This window comes from Chlorocebus sabaeus, chromosome 17 (genome assembly GCF_047675955.1).
Source record: "Chlorocebus sabaeus isolate Y175 chromosome 17, mChlSab1.0.hap1, whole genome shotgun sequence".
Lineage (NCBI taxonomy): Eukaryota > Metazoa > Chordata > Mammalia > Primates > Cercopithecidae > Chlorocebus > Chlorocebus sabaeus.
In genome coordinates, this window is record NC_132920.1 from 17285050 (window position 1) to 17298900 (window position 13851).

Sequence of the window (13851 nt, forward strand, 5' to 3'; positions counted from 1 at the left end):
GCCCGCGGGGGAAGGGAGCAGAGAGGTGGAGAGCCGTCCTCTGCACTCGTCTTCCAGCTCCCGCGGCGGGAGGGACAGACCCGAGCCGAAGCCGCGCGGAGTCCCTCGCCCCTGGCCCCAACGCCGCGCCCCCCGCCCGCCTCGGCGCTCGGACGCTCTCCCCGCGGACCCTCCCCACACCCCACCCAAGGCACCTGATTCCTAAGGAAGAAAAATCTACCTCTAAAGCACCCCCTTCTTCGCTTGAGGACTACCCTCTCTTTTCATTTTTGGCCTCCCCGCCGGGTGAGTGGAAACCGCTTGCACATTCTATAGAACCGGATTCTAATCCAGACGATCCGGAGAATTTGTACGGTGACCGGCAGGGGGGGCGGGAGGAGAGAGCGAAGTCAAGTCTCCAGGGCCGCTGGCGACTTCGGAAGCCGCGCGCCCCGCGCCCTCGGCCGCCCCCGGCCTCTCGCTCCCGCCGCGCCGCCGCCCTCGCCCCCTGGCTCGCCCTTGGCCCCAGGCGGCCGCGAAAGGGTGCGGGAGACGCGGAGCCGGAGGAGGAGGCGCAGCCGCTGCCCGAGCCGCAGCCGCAGCCGGAGTCCGAGCCGCGGGGCGGGCGCGAAGATGCACACGACCCAGAAGGACACGACGTACACCAAGATCTTCGTCGGGGGGCTGCCCTACCACACCACCGACGCCAGCCTGCGCAAGTACTTCGAGGTCTTTGGCGAGATCGAGGAGGCGGTGGTCATCACCGACCGGCAGACGGGCAAGTCCCGGGGCTATGGATTTGTAAGTTGCACGGACGGGGGGTTGGGGAGAGGGACGGAGTGGCGCCTGACCCCGGGGATCGGGAGCTTGGAGTGAAGGGCTCGGCGTGACCCGTGAGGAGCCCCGCGGGGAGAGCGGCGCTGCCCCTTCGCACTGGGGTGAACTGAAACTTTGCTAGGGGAGAGGGCCGGCGCCAGCCTCGCAGGGTTCGGAGAAGACCCAGCGCTGTGCGAGGTCGGGGGCCGGGCAAGGCAGGGCAGGGGTGGAAGGAGACAACTGCAATGACCATCGGATTTGGGGTGCGGAGGGTTGCGAGGGAGGGGCCGCAACCCCAAACAATTGCAGCATTCCTGGGCTGCAGGCCGGTTGTTAAGCGCGCTGTTGCTTTGTAAAAATGCGTGTGTTCTGGTGTTGTGGCTGGGGCAGGGAGGGGACACTCCACGAGGCATGGGGCTGTTCCCCTTGTGTCATCCCCCCGCCTTTTAATTGCAAAGGTAGGTTCTTTTAAAGGATCATTCTAGGGCTCTTTGCCGAACTGAAACAGAGCATATTAAGCTTCCTTCCTAGAGATTCAAGCGTGCAAATTCAGCTGCCGAAGAGCGGGGAGCCCCAGAGTGGGACAATAGCTATTGTCGTTGGGGAGTGTTTTCGGGAGGTTGGGAGCGTTGGGCGGATGTGAGGCTGGACTTTCTTTAAAGCAAACGGTGCCTCTGAGGCTGAGTAGGGACCTGGGGGGCGGGGGAGTAGGGGAAGGAGGATCTAGAGTTCCAAGAATTTAGGCTTCCAAATCTCAGCTAGGCCCTAGTAGCACCCTTAAGATTTCAGGGGTGGGGCAGGGTTAGAGGGTTTCTTTTTTTTTCCCTTCGTCTACTCGCTCCCCCCACCCCGCCCGCCTTTTAAAAATGGGAGATCAAAGAGGAGGGTCCAGCCGAAAGAAGAAAAGAATGGAAAGTTTGATCTCAGTTTTATCATGAATGACTTCTCCATTGTGATTCTTGATTTCCTTCAGGGGTTAATTTAGAGGTTATGTATGTATGTCTGTGTGTGTCTGTTGCTAAGGTCACCATGGCTGACCGGGCTGCTGCCGAAAGGGCCTGCAAGGATCCCAATCCCATCATTGATGGCAGAAAGGCCAACGTGAACCTGGCATACTTAGGAGCAAAACCAAGGATCATGCAACCAGGTGAGAAATGTCTGTCTCCCCTACCCCCCTCTCCAAGAACCCCCCCCCCCCCACTTACAGGCGGGCTGATTCTCTAATTTAGAAGACATTGTCTCCCTCTGTAGATGTGTTTAGTAAACTTGAACATGGCTTGTTATTCTACCAAGGCATTAAACATAAAAGAGTTGTAAATACTCCTCTCAGGGCTTGAAATGTACCTGTGTGCAGAAATGGATCTTGGGGTTCTGAACAGTTTGTACAGGAGGAAGAGTTAGTCATGACTCACCTGTTTCCTATATGACATATATTTGTAGTCTGCTCTCAGTTTTCCAATTTTTAGCAACCTGTAGATAATTCACATGCGGATTATAGGAGCCAAATTTGTCGACTTTGACTAATATATTTCCCTACTTAGTGATGTCTCTCCTTTCAGCACCAGTTGCACTGTACTCAGAGCAGGCAATCTGACTTGAACAGAGACCCAAGGGAAGCATTAAGGGGTAGGGGTGATGTCCAAATGGTAAAGGTGTTTTTTTGTGTGTTTGTTTTTTGAGATGGAGTTTCACTCTTGTTGCCCAGGCTGGAGTGCAATGGTGCGATCTAGGGTCCCTGCAACCTCTGCCTCCTGGTTCAAGCAATTCTGCCTCAGCCTCCCAAGTAGCTGGGATTACAGGAATGCGTCACCATACCCAGCTAATTTTGTGTTTTTAATAGAGATGGGGTTTCACTGTGTTGGTCAGGCTGGTCTCGAACTCCTGATCTCAGGTGATACACCCGCGTCGGTCTCCCAAAGTGCGAGCCACCGCGCTGGCCCCAAATGGTAAAACTTTAACATAAAATCACAGAGTATTGGCAATCAAAGAAAATAGAAATTGCGCTTACTCAAAAACCCTATGCTACAGAAAAAGAAACAGGCTTAGAGATGAGAAATATTTTACTTATGTCAGGTAGCTATTAGTTGCCAAAAGGGAGCATCTTTTTGTCTATGGGAAAACAATATCTCTTGGATTATTGACAACACTGCCCTTTGCACTAGCACAAATAGTTGAGAGTTGATTTTTAAGCAAATATAATCTTTTCCTTGGTCAGGCATCTTTACTTGTAAAGTTTGATTAAATCATGTACTCTTCACTTCTAAGCCTTTCCATCTGAAATTTTGGGAAGAGGTTGACACTTCCATCCAAACAGGTTTAAAAGGAAACTAGGTTGTCAAGACAGTGAGTGCTTGTGCAAATATTCATTGGCATTAAAAAAATTTGTCTAATATATTGTGGGTATGTAGTATCCAGAAATACATTGTAGGTATGTAGTATCCAGAAAAAAAGAGTGTGTGTGTGTGTGTGTGTGTGTGTGTGTGTGTGTGAATTTTGAATACTGAAAACTGAAACCCATAATCTTTCAAAGCATTGTCTGAAGCATCTCAGAACATTCCAGATTACAAAGACTTTTCATAGATTGTGGTTCAAAACTGTAAGAATATTTGAGATGTAACTTCATTGTCAGATCCTGCTGTACTTAATATTATTTCATGAACATTTTCCCAAGGTCTGATTCTGTGTCTGCCAACTAAACTTTGCAGATTTTTTTTTAAAGTTTCCACTTTTTCCCTATTAAAACCTTTATTTTGAATCAACGATAGCATTTATAAAACTGACTTTTAAAAATATACATACATATAGTTTCTTTAAAGTGGCGAAAGAATGGTTATCTTTTGTAAGTGGAAGTTGTGATTGCATTTTACTTGTACGAGTAATAAATGCCTAACCATGCACAAATAAAGAATGTGGTATGTTTTGTTGTTAGGTTTTGCCTTTGGTGTTCAACAACTTCATCCAGCCCTTATACAGAGACCTTTCGGGTAAGTTGATTAATCAGACTTTCTTAAGTTTCAGTATGACTATCATTTGTTAACCTAGCTCTTTGTTATATACAGATAAGATCATGATGTCACAGAATGTTCCTGGTTATATAATTTTATATATATATTTGTGCATTTTTAATGCTGATACTATAAATATTTTTAGATGAGTCAAGTTATCTGACCAAGTATGCAGCCTCCAAACGAGACAAAGTTTGAGCTTATGATTAGCAAAACAAAACAAAACAAAAATACCAGGTATGACGTGTACAAGACGATTGTGTCCCATCACCATTGCTACTGTTCAACTTGACTCAATTTTATTTATCTCTTTCTAACCTGACAGGGCTCGTATACAGTTAAGCTAACTGATCAGAAGGATACCATGATAAGAGGTGGAATAGTTCTGTTTGGAATTAAACTCTGTAACCCGTAGACTCAGACACACAAGCTCAGATGGTGATTAACGATGCATGGATGTTGGTGTTGTTGTTTTTATTTTTCACAATAGTCAATAGCCCTTCGTGTGCTTTATTTTATTTATTACAGTAATGAAGTGGTGTTGATAGCTAAACTGTGTGCTTTTTACTTAATTGAAAAGAGCTGTAGTGAAAGTGTTTTCTTTTCCTTGGGGAAGGGGCTCTTTGCGTTTTGGTTTTGGTGGTGGTGTTGAGGGGTGTTGACTTTTGACTTTGCCATGGGAAGCAAAGGGCCTTTTTTTTTTTTCTTGCTTTTAAGCTGTAGCCTGTGACTTCTGTTTAACCATATTTTTGTAGTGAGTGCTAAATCGTGTGATTTCTCTTTGTCAGAATACAGATTCATTGCTTGCATGTCCTAAGTTTCTGTTTTACGGGAAATTTTCTGGGAATGGGGCTCTTTCTTTTGCAATGTGTATCCACTTTTAGACCATCTCATTTAAAGGTTCAGCAACTCTCATCAGATTTTATTAACATAAGCCAGTTTTTTTGAGTAGTGTAGCACTAACTTTCACCTTTTGGACCTAACTCAGGTGAACACGTGTTTATATTTGTGTTGTCTTTGGGTCTTGTGATTACCATTTTTCCTGTTTCAAGGTCCCCAGTTCTCTTCCATTCAGAGGTTATATGGGTGGGAGATCGCCCCCCTCCCCCCCTGCCTCAATTTATCCTGGACACTAGATTCTGTTTTGGCTGTATTCTACCTGATCAACATTCCTGTAACTCTTAACGCAGGATACTTAAATTTTCTTTTTAAATGTTCATGTTGTTGAAAGAGTATTTTATCCTCAATAATAATTTCTTCTCTAGCTTAGGACCTAAACATCCACCTGTGTAACCTGGAAGGCTGGAATCTGTCTACATAGATAGTTGTCTACCATATGTGTCTCTAAGAATAGGTTTTAAAAAGGAAGTAACAATAACTTGACTTGGAAGAGTCAGGTTATATTTCCCATGACCACCTCTTTATAGCTCTTAACATATCAGTACCTACTGTTATTGTCAACTACCTTTTTTTTTTTTAGCTGTGGAAGACTTTTCTGTCAATATGATCAGAAAGGGCCTTCCTATATCCATAGCTATTTATCAGAGCCCCATCCAAGCCAACCCAGATACTGACAACAAATGGTGGGTTGATGGGTTCAGCTATTTCTGTGGGTAATTCATTTAGACTATCTGTTTAAGGTGGGATTAGGGAGGAGAGCTTGTATCTGAGGGTGTGATGTGAGCTTAGTGGTGAGTTCACACTAATAATCTTGAAACAGTTATAAAATGGAATCAATCAACAGGTAGTTGCATGTGTTTATTTTTTCACTGTGCCAGTGGGTGATGCAAAACGAGGGAATTGCACATTAGTTTGGGAAGCAAAAGTCATGCAAAAACCAGTCAAGAATTACTAATTGCTAAATGACTTGGTATTGTTTCAAGTACAAAAGGAATTCAGTGTAGCAAGAAAATAGATGAGGTGGAGGAGTTGAATAGGGCTGTGGTGTGCGTGGCAAGTAGACTGGCACTAGACTTGTACCACTGGGTATGTCGTAGTCAGGTAAAAGGAAGACTGAATATGTCTGGAGGGTATAGGATGGAGTGAGCCGAAGCAGAGGCATAGAGGAGAAGACTCAGTGCGTGGAGAAACCAGACTGTCTAAGGTGGATCTTGAGAGCTGGGCATAGGAATTTGGACTGGTTTTGGAAGTCGTTGTAGATCAGTCCTTAAGAAAGAAGGTAACACAAGGAAAATTAGAACCACCAGTGTAAGATGTGTCATATGGAAATTTGAAAGCAAATGTGTTTTGATAGCAACCTTTTGTTTTCCACTTCTTCTAATGTTAACTTGTCTTTATAAAGGATGGTGATTATTACTGTGTGCATGAATTGTTTGAACTTGAGATTCTTATTAGAAATAGATAGCATTCCAGGTGGATCAAGCAAGCTTTTTTTTTCTTTTTTAAGAGGTTCTCAACACTGCTCTAATTTCAGAGTCTGTACCTAACAAATCACACCTGGTCATCCTAAATTCTGTTTGAATGCTACATGTTCCTGTTTTAGGCCTGGAAAGAAGCTTGAGAATTTCAAATTTGACTTGACTTATTTGAAATTCTAGCAACTGAACTGTTCTTTTGAATGTGGTCCTTAAATGGTCCCCAGGTTGCTTTGGGCCTTTGAAGACAAAACCTTGGCCTAGGGGCCAGGCTCAGTGGCTCACGTCTGTAATCCCAGCACTTTGGGAGGCAAGGTAGGCGGATCACAAGGTCAGGAAATCGAGACCATCCTGGCTAACATAGTGAAACCCCGTTCTCTACTAAAAAATACAAAACATTAGCCAGGCGTGGTGGCAGGCACCTGTAATCCCAGGCTGAGGCAGGAGAATGGCTTGAACCTGGGAGGCGGAGCTTGCAGTGAGCCGAGATCGTGCCACTGCACTCCAGCCTGGGCGACAGAGTGAGACTCCGTCTCAAAAAAAAAAAAAAAAAAAAAAAAAGGCCAGGTGCGGTGGCTCATGCCTGTAATCCCAGCACTTTGGGAGGCCGAGGCGGGCGAATCACGAGGTCAGGATATCGAGACCATCCTGGCTAACACGGTGAAACCCCGTTTCTACTAAAAATACAAAAAAAAAAAGTTAGCAAGGCGTGGTGGAGGGCGCCTGTAGTCCCAGCTACTTGGAGGCTGAGGCAGGAGAATGGTGTGAACCCGGGAGGCGGAGCTTGCAGTGAGCCAAGGTCGTGCCACGCACTCCAGCCTGGGCGACAGAGTGAGACTCCGTCTCAAAAAAAAAAAAAAAAAAAAAACCAAGGCCTAAAAGGAATTTCCTATGTAGCACAGTGGGCAGATGTAGAAAAACTTGTAAACTTGCTGAACAATATTTTATAGTTTATGTTTGAAAGAAGCATTTCCTTATTGAAACCTTGGAGAGGGGAGGCTACAGACCTGTGAGTAGAAATTTCTGGGCTAGTTTAGATCAGGTTGAACATAATAAACATTGACTCAGTATGCCTTTAAGTGCTCAGTTTTATGCTGGGTGTGGTAACACTGTGCTTAGTATTTATAGTGTCCACTAAGGAGGGCAGGTCAGACTGTAACTGACACTAACCAAACATCTGCCATATGGATTGTAATGATAAGGGATTTACATAAATTACATAATTTAATTCTCACAGTATTTGTTGAAGGCATTGTTAATATCTTTTCCAAAACTAAGACACAGAGTGGTTAATTAACATCCCCCAATCACAGAACTACTAAGTGTTAGAGTCTGATCCTAGGTTCAGAATCACAGCCTGCCCGACCTCAGAAGCTGCGTTCTTTCCTCTTTGTCAAGTTGTAGCCCCAAAAGACAAAACTCTATTCTCTCATAATCCAATAAGAAAGCCAATAAGCACCAAGAAGGGCTGTCCATGTGGCTTCAGATAAGAGAGATGGACATCAGGGCAGTGAATGGGATTCAGAAGTCTTCATGAAGGAAGTAGAAGTCGACCTAGGTTTTAAAGAATGGTGGAGGGGCCGGGCGCGGTGGCTCACGCCTGTAATCGCAGCACTTTGGGAGGCCGAGGCGGGCGGATCACAAGGTCAGGAGATCGAGACCATGGTGAAACCTCGTCTCTTCTAAAAATAGAAAAAATTAGCCGGGCGCAGTGGCGGGCGCCTGTAGTCCCAGCTACTCGGGAGGCTGAGGCAGGAGAATGGCCTGAACCCGGGAGGCGGAGCTTGCAGTGAGCCGAGATTGCGCCACTGCACTCCAGCCTGGGCGACAGAGCGAGACTCCGTCTCAAAAAAAAAAAAAAAAAAAAAAAAAAAAGAATGGTGGAGGGCAGGGAACTCTTGTATTGAGTGTCTACTCTGTTTGTCATTGTAGACTCTCTCCACAGATAATTTTATTTAATGCACAGCAATCCAGGGTTGTGAGATTATTAGTCCATTTCACATATGCAAAATATGAGGCTGTGTTAAGACATGATAGCATGAAAAAAAGAAAAATGAGACTAAAAAATAAAGCAAATTTCTGAAAGCCCTACACTGAGTGAGTGCTAGAGCTAGGTGAGTGGGATTTGGATTTCAGCAGGTAGAGACAGCATCGCGGTGAGGGATGAAGGACATGAATAAAGGGCAAGGATCTGGGAATGTGAAGCTTGTCCAGGAAACATAAAGGAGCCCAGTTGACCTGGGTTCGAGGAAAGGTGGAAGGAAACACTAGAAAAGTGTTTTGGAGCCAGAGGCAGTCTGGGTATTTTAGCCTAGAATGCCAAGGCTTGAGAAATTTGCACTGAGTTTGGTTTGTTAGGAGCCAAGGATTACTTTGAGCAAATGAATGAGATGGAGACTTTGTCATCAGTTGCTGTGAGATAGATTGGAAGAGGAAACCAGTTAGGATATTCCTTCAAAACCAGTTACGATGTTGCTTCAAAAGTCACATGGAGATGTCAGTGGAACCTGAAGAGATGGGAAGAAAAGGAAAATGTAGTCAATTTTCTTTGAAAATTACCGAAAGTATCTTCTTGTAACTACTAGGCATGCACATTTTATAGTTAAGGAAAAGACATTGGTAAATGTCTAACAGGAGGGAGATTCCCAGATCACCTTAACGGGTTTCTCAGACTATTAAAAAAACTCCTAATTCAGGATTTCATTCCGAAGTGCCACTTGAACCTTTAGTCCAATTCTGCCTGCCTTCCTGACCCAGGATATTTTAGGCTCTCTGAGGTCTTTTGGGTTCTCCTTTTCCCTAAGCCTTAAAATGTTCTAGGTTTTCATTTGCCTTCCAGACGTCTCTTTAACCTTTGCCAAACTTCATGTAGGAGTCTGATAATCCAGTGAACTTTCTTTATATTCTCATTGTTTGACATTGTGAAATCAAAACTATTTCCTAATGCGAAGTAAACGCAGGGCTAAAGCCCCCTAAGCAACCTTGCCTGTCTTTTAATGCATTCTTCACAACACTTTCTCCTGCCTTTTTGTAGGATAAACATTTTCAGTTAACACCTTTGTTCAGAGATACCAACCTAGCACCCACAGTGGTGTTCTTGGAACTTTGAGAGTGAGTACAAGGGGTTAAGGTTTCGGTGTCAGTGAGATCCGCACTGGCTGGCGTTTGCAGCTGATACATGTTTTACTTTGGCCTTATAAAGACATTTTACCCGCTGGAAACCCTTGTCGCATGACAGGATCAAAAATAGCCCGGCTGCAGCCCCTGCTGTCCATCACCACATGTAAACTGGCATGAGAGTAGGCTCTCTTAGCCGTGTCTACACGTTGTGGAGGTGGCAGCCTTCAGGGACAGTGTTTCATAAAGCCACACCTGTTACTGCGAGCGAGCCAGTCACCTGACCTGCAGCAGAGTTCTGAGTGTGTGCACGACCACGCGGCCTGGTTTCTGACAAGCAGTTAAGAACATCTCTGAGTGTCCTCAGAAACACTTGATGACGTCGTTTCTCCTGGCACTGGGAAAGATCTACAAGTCTGGTAAAATCGAGTGTATTTTTATCATTGGGGCCAAAGTCCACTACCCTCTGAGATAAATTCATCTTTTCCATGGATGTTCGCGAATGAGTGCTTTCAGTAAAACTCTGAAAAGGCAAAGCAAAATCTATGTTTCTGAACAATCTACATGTGCTCTTCTCTGTTCTGAGTTCTTTGAAATTGGAAGATTGTTAACTTGTCCTTGTACTTCTTGTAAGTTGGCTTTGCCAACAACCACATAGCATTCTAGTGTCATAATTTTAGATACAAATATAGGGGGCTTTAATGGAGATTATTTTAAAGAAGAAGAAAAATCAGATATTCACGGTAGTGTTTCAGATGGGCCGTAATAAATTGCAAGAGTGAGAATGGAGATGCATGGAGTTTTTTAAAATACCTCTTGTGATTTATTTTCTTAACCACATTAACTTTTAAGTAAGGTCATTGGAGTCTGTCTTGTATTATCTGTGAATGTATAATTTTAAAAGGTACTGGTTTTGGTTTGACTTTCTTGAACTTTTGCAGGATAACACATGATTATACAATTGATATGATTTGTACAAAATATCAACGAATAGGGCAGATTTCAAACATAACACTAACGTATTTTTGCTGATTTGGAGGATGAAATGAGAGTTAGTAGATGTGAAAAAAAAAGTTTTCTTGTTATGTAAACCTTTTAAATTTCTATTAATTTTAGAAATATTTAGTTGTACTTCCCTGTCCTGCCTTTTCCCTCAGCCTCATCATTTCCCCAAAACCCCTTCTGTCTGTCTTGCATAGAGATAAACAAGCTGGCTGACCCTCAGGTGCCTGATAGTCAAACAGGTTTGGTTGACCGTTGTGTCCTTACGAATTTTATGGGGGAAAAAAAAAGAGAAAGAAAGAAAAGAAGTGTGCTGCACATCTCTTTGGGGGTCACTGCCATGAATGTTAATAGCATTTTTGTAGCTTCCCACGACAGCCTCTTGTGACAGAGTGAGCTGCACTACAGTTCGTTTGAGAAGTGTGATTCTGCTGTGTTTACCACACTTGTGAACTTTTAAACTCTTTTTTTTTTATTTTGTCGCCTGCTTCCTTTTTTAATTATTATTTTTAATAAGGGTGACTGAGGTTGCAGAGAGATTAATGTGTGCTGAGTCTGCATAGCAATTTCAAGTAGGGTTGCCATGATAATAAACATACGGATTTTGTTAACGTTTATGTTAATTTCGACGGACTGGTGATCACCCCACAGAAGTGAATAATTACGGACTACCTGTTGAATCCTATATTCTTGGCTAAGAATTTTTCCATTTACTTAATTAAACATTTTTATTTTGTGAACTCATTACAAAATTTTCCAAAGTCTTCATCAATCGAGCACTTGTTAAGTATCTCATGTGTGTAGCCCTCATGAATCTTGATTTATTTTCCAAACTCTTGATAAACTGTATTTAACAGCTCCAAATAATCATGCATGACAATTCTAGCAGGGAGGGTGTCATCATATTTTTGGGGTCCAGTTCTTGTGGGGGCACTCTATGACTTTGGCTACTGCCCGAGTACTCTCAGTGGACCACTAGAAAGTAGATATTGTGGCAACCCTATGCTCATAATAACCACTAAATTTGAGTTTGTCTTATCTTTGAACAACATGCTACAGATAGGAGGTGACTACCGCCTGACTTTGTTTTCCATTTCTCAACAGGATACCTGCCCACTATGTCTATCCGCAGGCTTTTGTGCAGCCAGGAGTGGTCATTCCACATGTCCAGCCGACAGCAGCTGCCGCCTCCACCACCCCTTACATTGATTACACTGGAGCTGCATACGCACAATACTCAGCAGCCGCTGCTGCTGCCGCCGCCGCTGCTGCCTATGACCAGTACCCCTATGCAGCCTCTCCAGCTGCTGCAGGATATGTTACCGCTGGGGGCTATGGCTACGCAGTCCAGCAGCCAATCACCGCAGCGGCACCTGGGACAGCTGCCGCCGCCGCTGCAGCAGCTGCTGCCGCTGCAGCATTTGGCCAGTACCAGCCTCAGCAGCTGCAGACAGACCGAATGCAATAGACCAGCCATCTGATCAAAGTTGAATTGTTTTCTCTTTCCCTCCCAATTTTCCAATTTTTAGTAGCTAATAAGAGAGTTAATATTGACTTAACAGCTTTAAAAAAAAAAAAAAAACAAAAACAAAAAACAGCCATGCTATTGTGAAGCAGAGTTATTATTTTTTTTATACTCCAGGTAGTGTTCTAGATGAGAAAGAGGTAAGAATGAGAGGAATGGGCACAATTTTGGAAATCAATCCCAAAGAGCCTGAGTAAATGAAAGGCCACTATGAAATGACGCCAGGAGTAACAACGGAACTTCACTTTTGTAACGGGATTTTTATTTTTGCTCTTTTTATAGTATCAGGGAAGCAAACTGCCTTTTACAAGTTAGAAAAATGCTGTTTGAATCTAGTTGAACCAGGGAATACAGAGCGAGCAATATGTAGCTTGAAATACATTTAAAAGCAGATTTTTTACAAACAAAATGGCGAAAGCACTGATTGTCATTTTTAGCAGTCACTTAAGGCCTATAGAACTTTTTTCAAGTCGGAAGGTCCTGTTCTTACTATCTCAAAAATGGGCATCGAACAATCAATCTAGGAGCGTGGCAGTGGGTAAAATGGTGGACAGGCACCAAAGCTATTTTCTCATCTGTCCTGTGGATGAGTGGAACTGTGGAACAAGTGATGTGGAATTAATGGGTGCAACAGCTGTACAGACAATCAATAACACACAGTTCTGGAAAGAACACATCACTTGTGCTTGTTTGATGAGCTTGTCACATTCTAATCCCTCTCCCCATCCTGTTTCAATTTTGGGAAACTTGTATCTGCTGGTGTCAGCAATTCTGATTCTGAAATAGGATCCGGCTTTTACTACAACAGCCTTCTCTTTCTATTTATTGTGTCGACTCGTGGCTTATGAATAAAGGCAGGCAAAGTTTGCAGAACTGTCTTAAGGACATTTATTTTTTTTCCCTTTTTAAGTAATTTTACACTTTTTAGTATCTATTTCAGAGTCATATTTAAAACTATTTATTAGTGACTACAGTACATGAGACAACAAGGTTACTGAGATTACAATTCTTCAAAGGTTAATGATAATGTGGTTTATACTGTGCCTTAATAGTAATGCTATTTAAGATATTTATTTTTAAGTTTTACTATGCTGCACTCTAAAGAAAGGAACTTTAGATGTGACACTGTAAAATTATGTATTCATCTCATGGCATAAATTATTTAGTAGGTCTAGATGTAGCGTATTAAATATTAACCTATTCAACTAAAGATGTTGACTTGGATTTATTTAAATTCATATGTGCACTGTATAAGAGAGTACTCTTACATTAACACATTTTAGTTTAGTTTTTAGATTTTTTTTCAAACTATATATTGCTAGTTTCATGCTTCCTCTGATTTTGCCTATGTAGATCTCATTTATCGGTAATTCATTAGTTTAACACTATTCTTACATAGTCTTTAAATGCTGCTTTACATTTTTCTTCTGAAACTGCAATACTTGCAATTTTTATTCTTAAACTAAATTGAATACTATTTTACACTGTATTGGATTTTTATACTTGAACAATTTCATACAAGGGAAGACAGGTTAGCATTTTTATGGACTTTCTCCATTATCACTGGATTTACTTTAAGTATTCCCATACTAGACAGTGTTATGTAATGTAGACATGACTCTCCTGTGCAAATTATTTATTCGTTGTGTATATTGCTTTATAACATTTCAGATCTTCTAATCTATTCACTTGTATTAAATATAATTTTTAAAAACTTCTGTTGCATTGGCTGTTTCTAATTCTGTAGTAAAGGTGAATGATTTCTCTTTTGAACTTGAATTAATAGCCATGATTGATACGTAACATTTTCAGTGAGCATAATCCTCTCCTGGATGTCCTGGTTTTGTGCCTTTAAAGTAAGTTTCACTAACTCAATTATCTACCTTATACTTAGCAAATGATATAGGTCATCCCCTGTCCCACCAGGGGAGACCTAAAGGACCTCATGTCACTGAAAACTGGTTAGCTGAAAGATGCCTTGGAAGACATGGGCCAGTAGTAGAGAGGACTAGTCAGAAGTGGGACCAGCCCA

General features: G+C 42.8%; 1 protein-coding gene across 1 annotated transcript; it reads left to right on the forward strand.

Moving 5' to 3' along the window:
• Window positions 1–391: 391 nt before the first annotated feature.
• RBM24 (RNA binding motif protein 24) lies at window positions 392–11913 on the forward strand. The gene is made up of 4 exons (XM_007973613.3): window positions 392–780; window positions 1819–1942; window positions 3725–3779; window positions 11399–11913. The coding sequence occupies exons 1-4, from the start codon at window positions 613–615 to the stop codon at window positions 11760–11762; spliced, it is 711 nt and encodes a 236-aa protein (XP_007971804.1). The 5' UTR covers window positions 392–612; the 3' UTR covers window positions 11763–11913.
• The last annotated feature ends 1938 nt before the right edge of the window (window positions 11914–13851 follow it).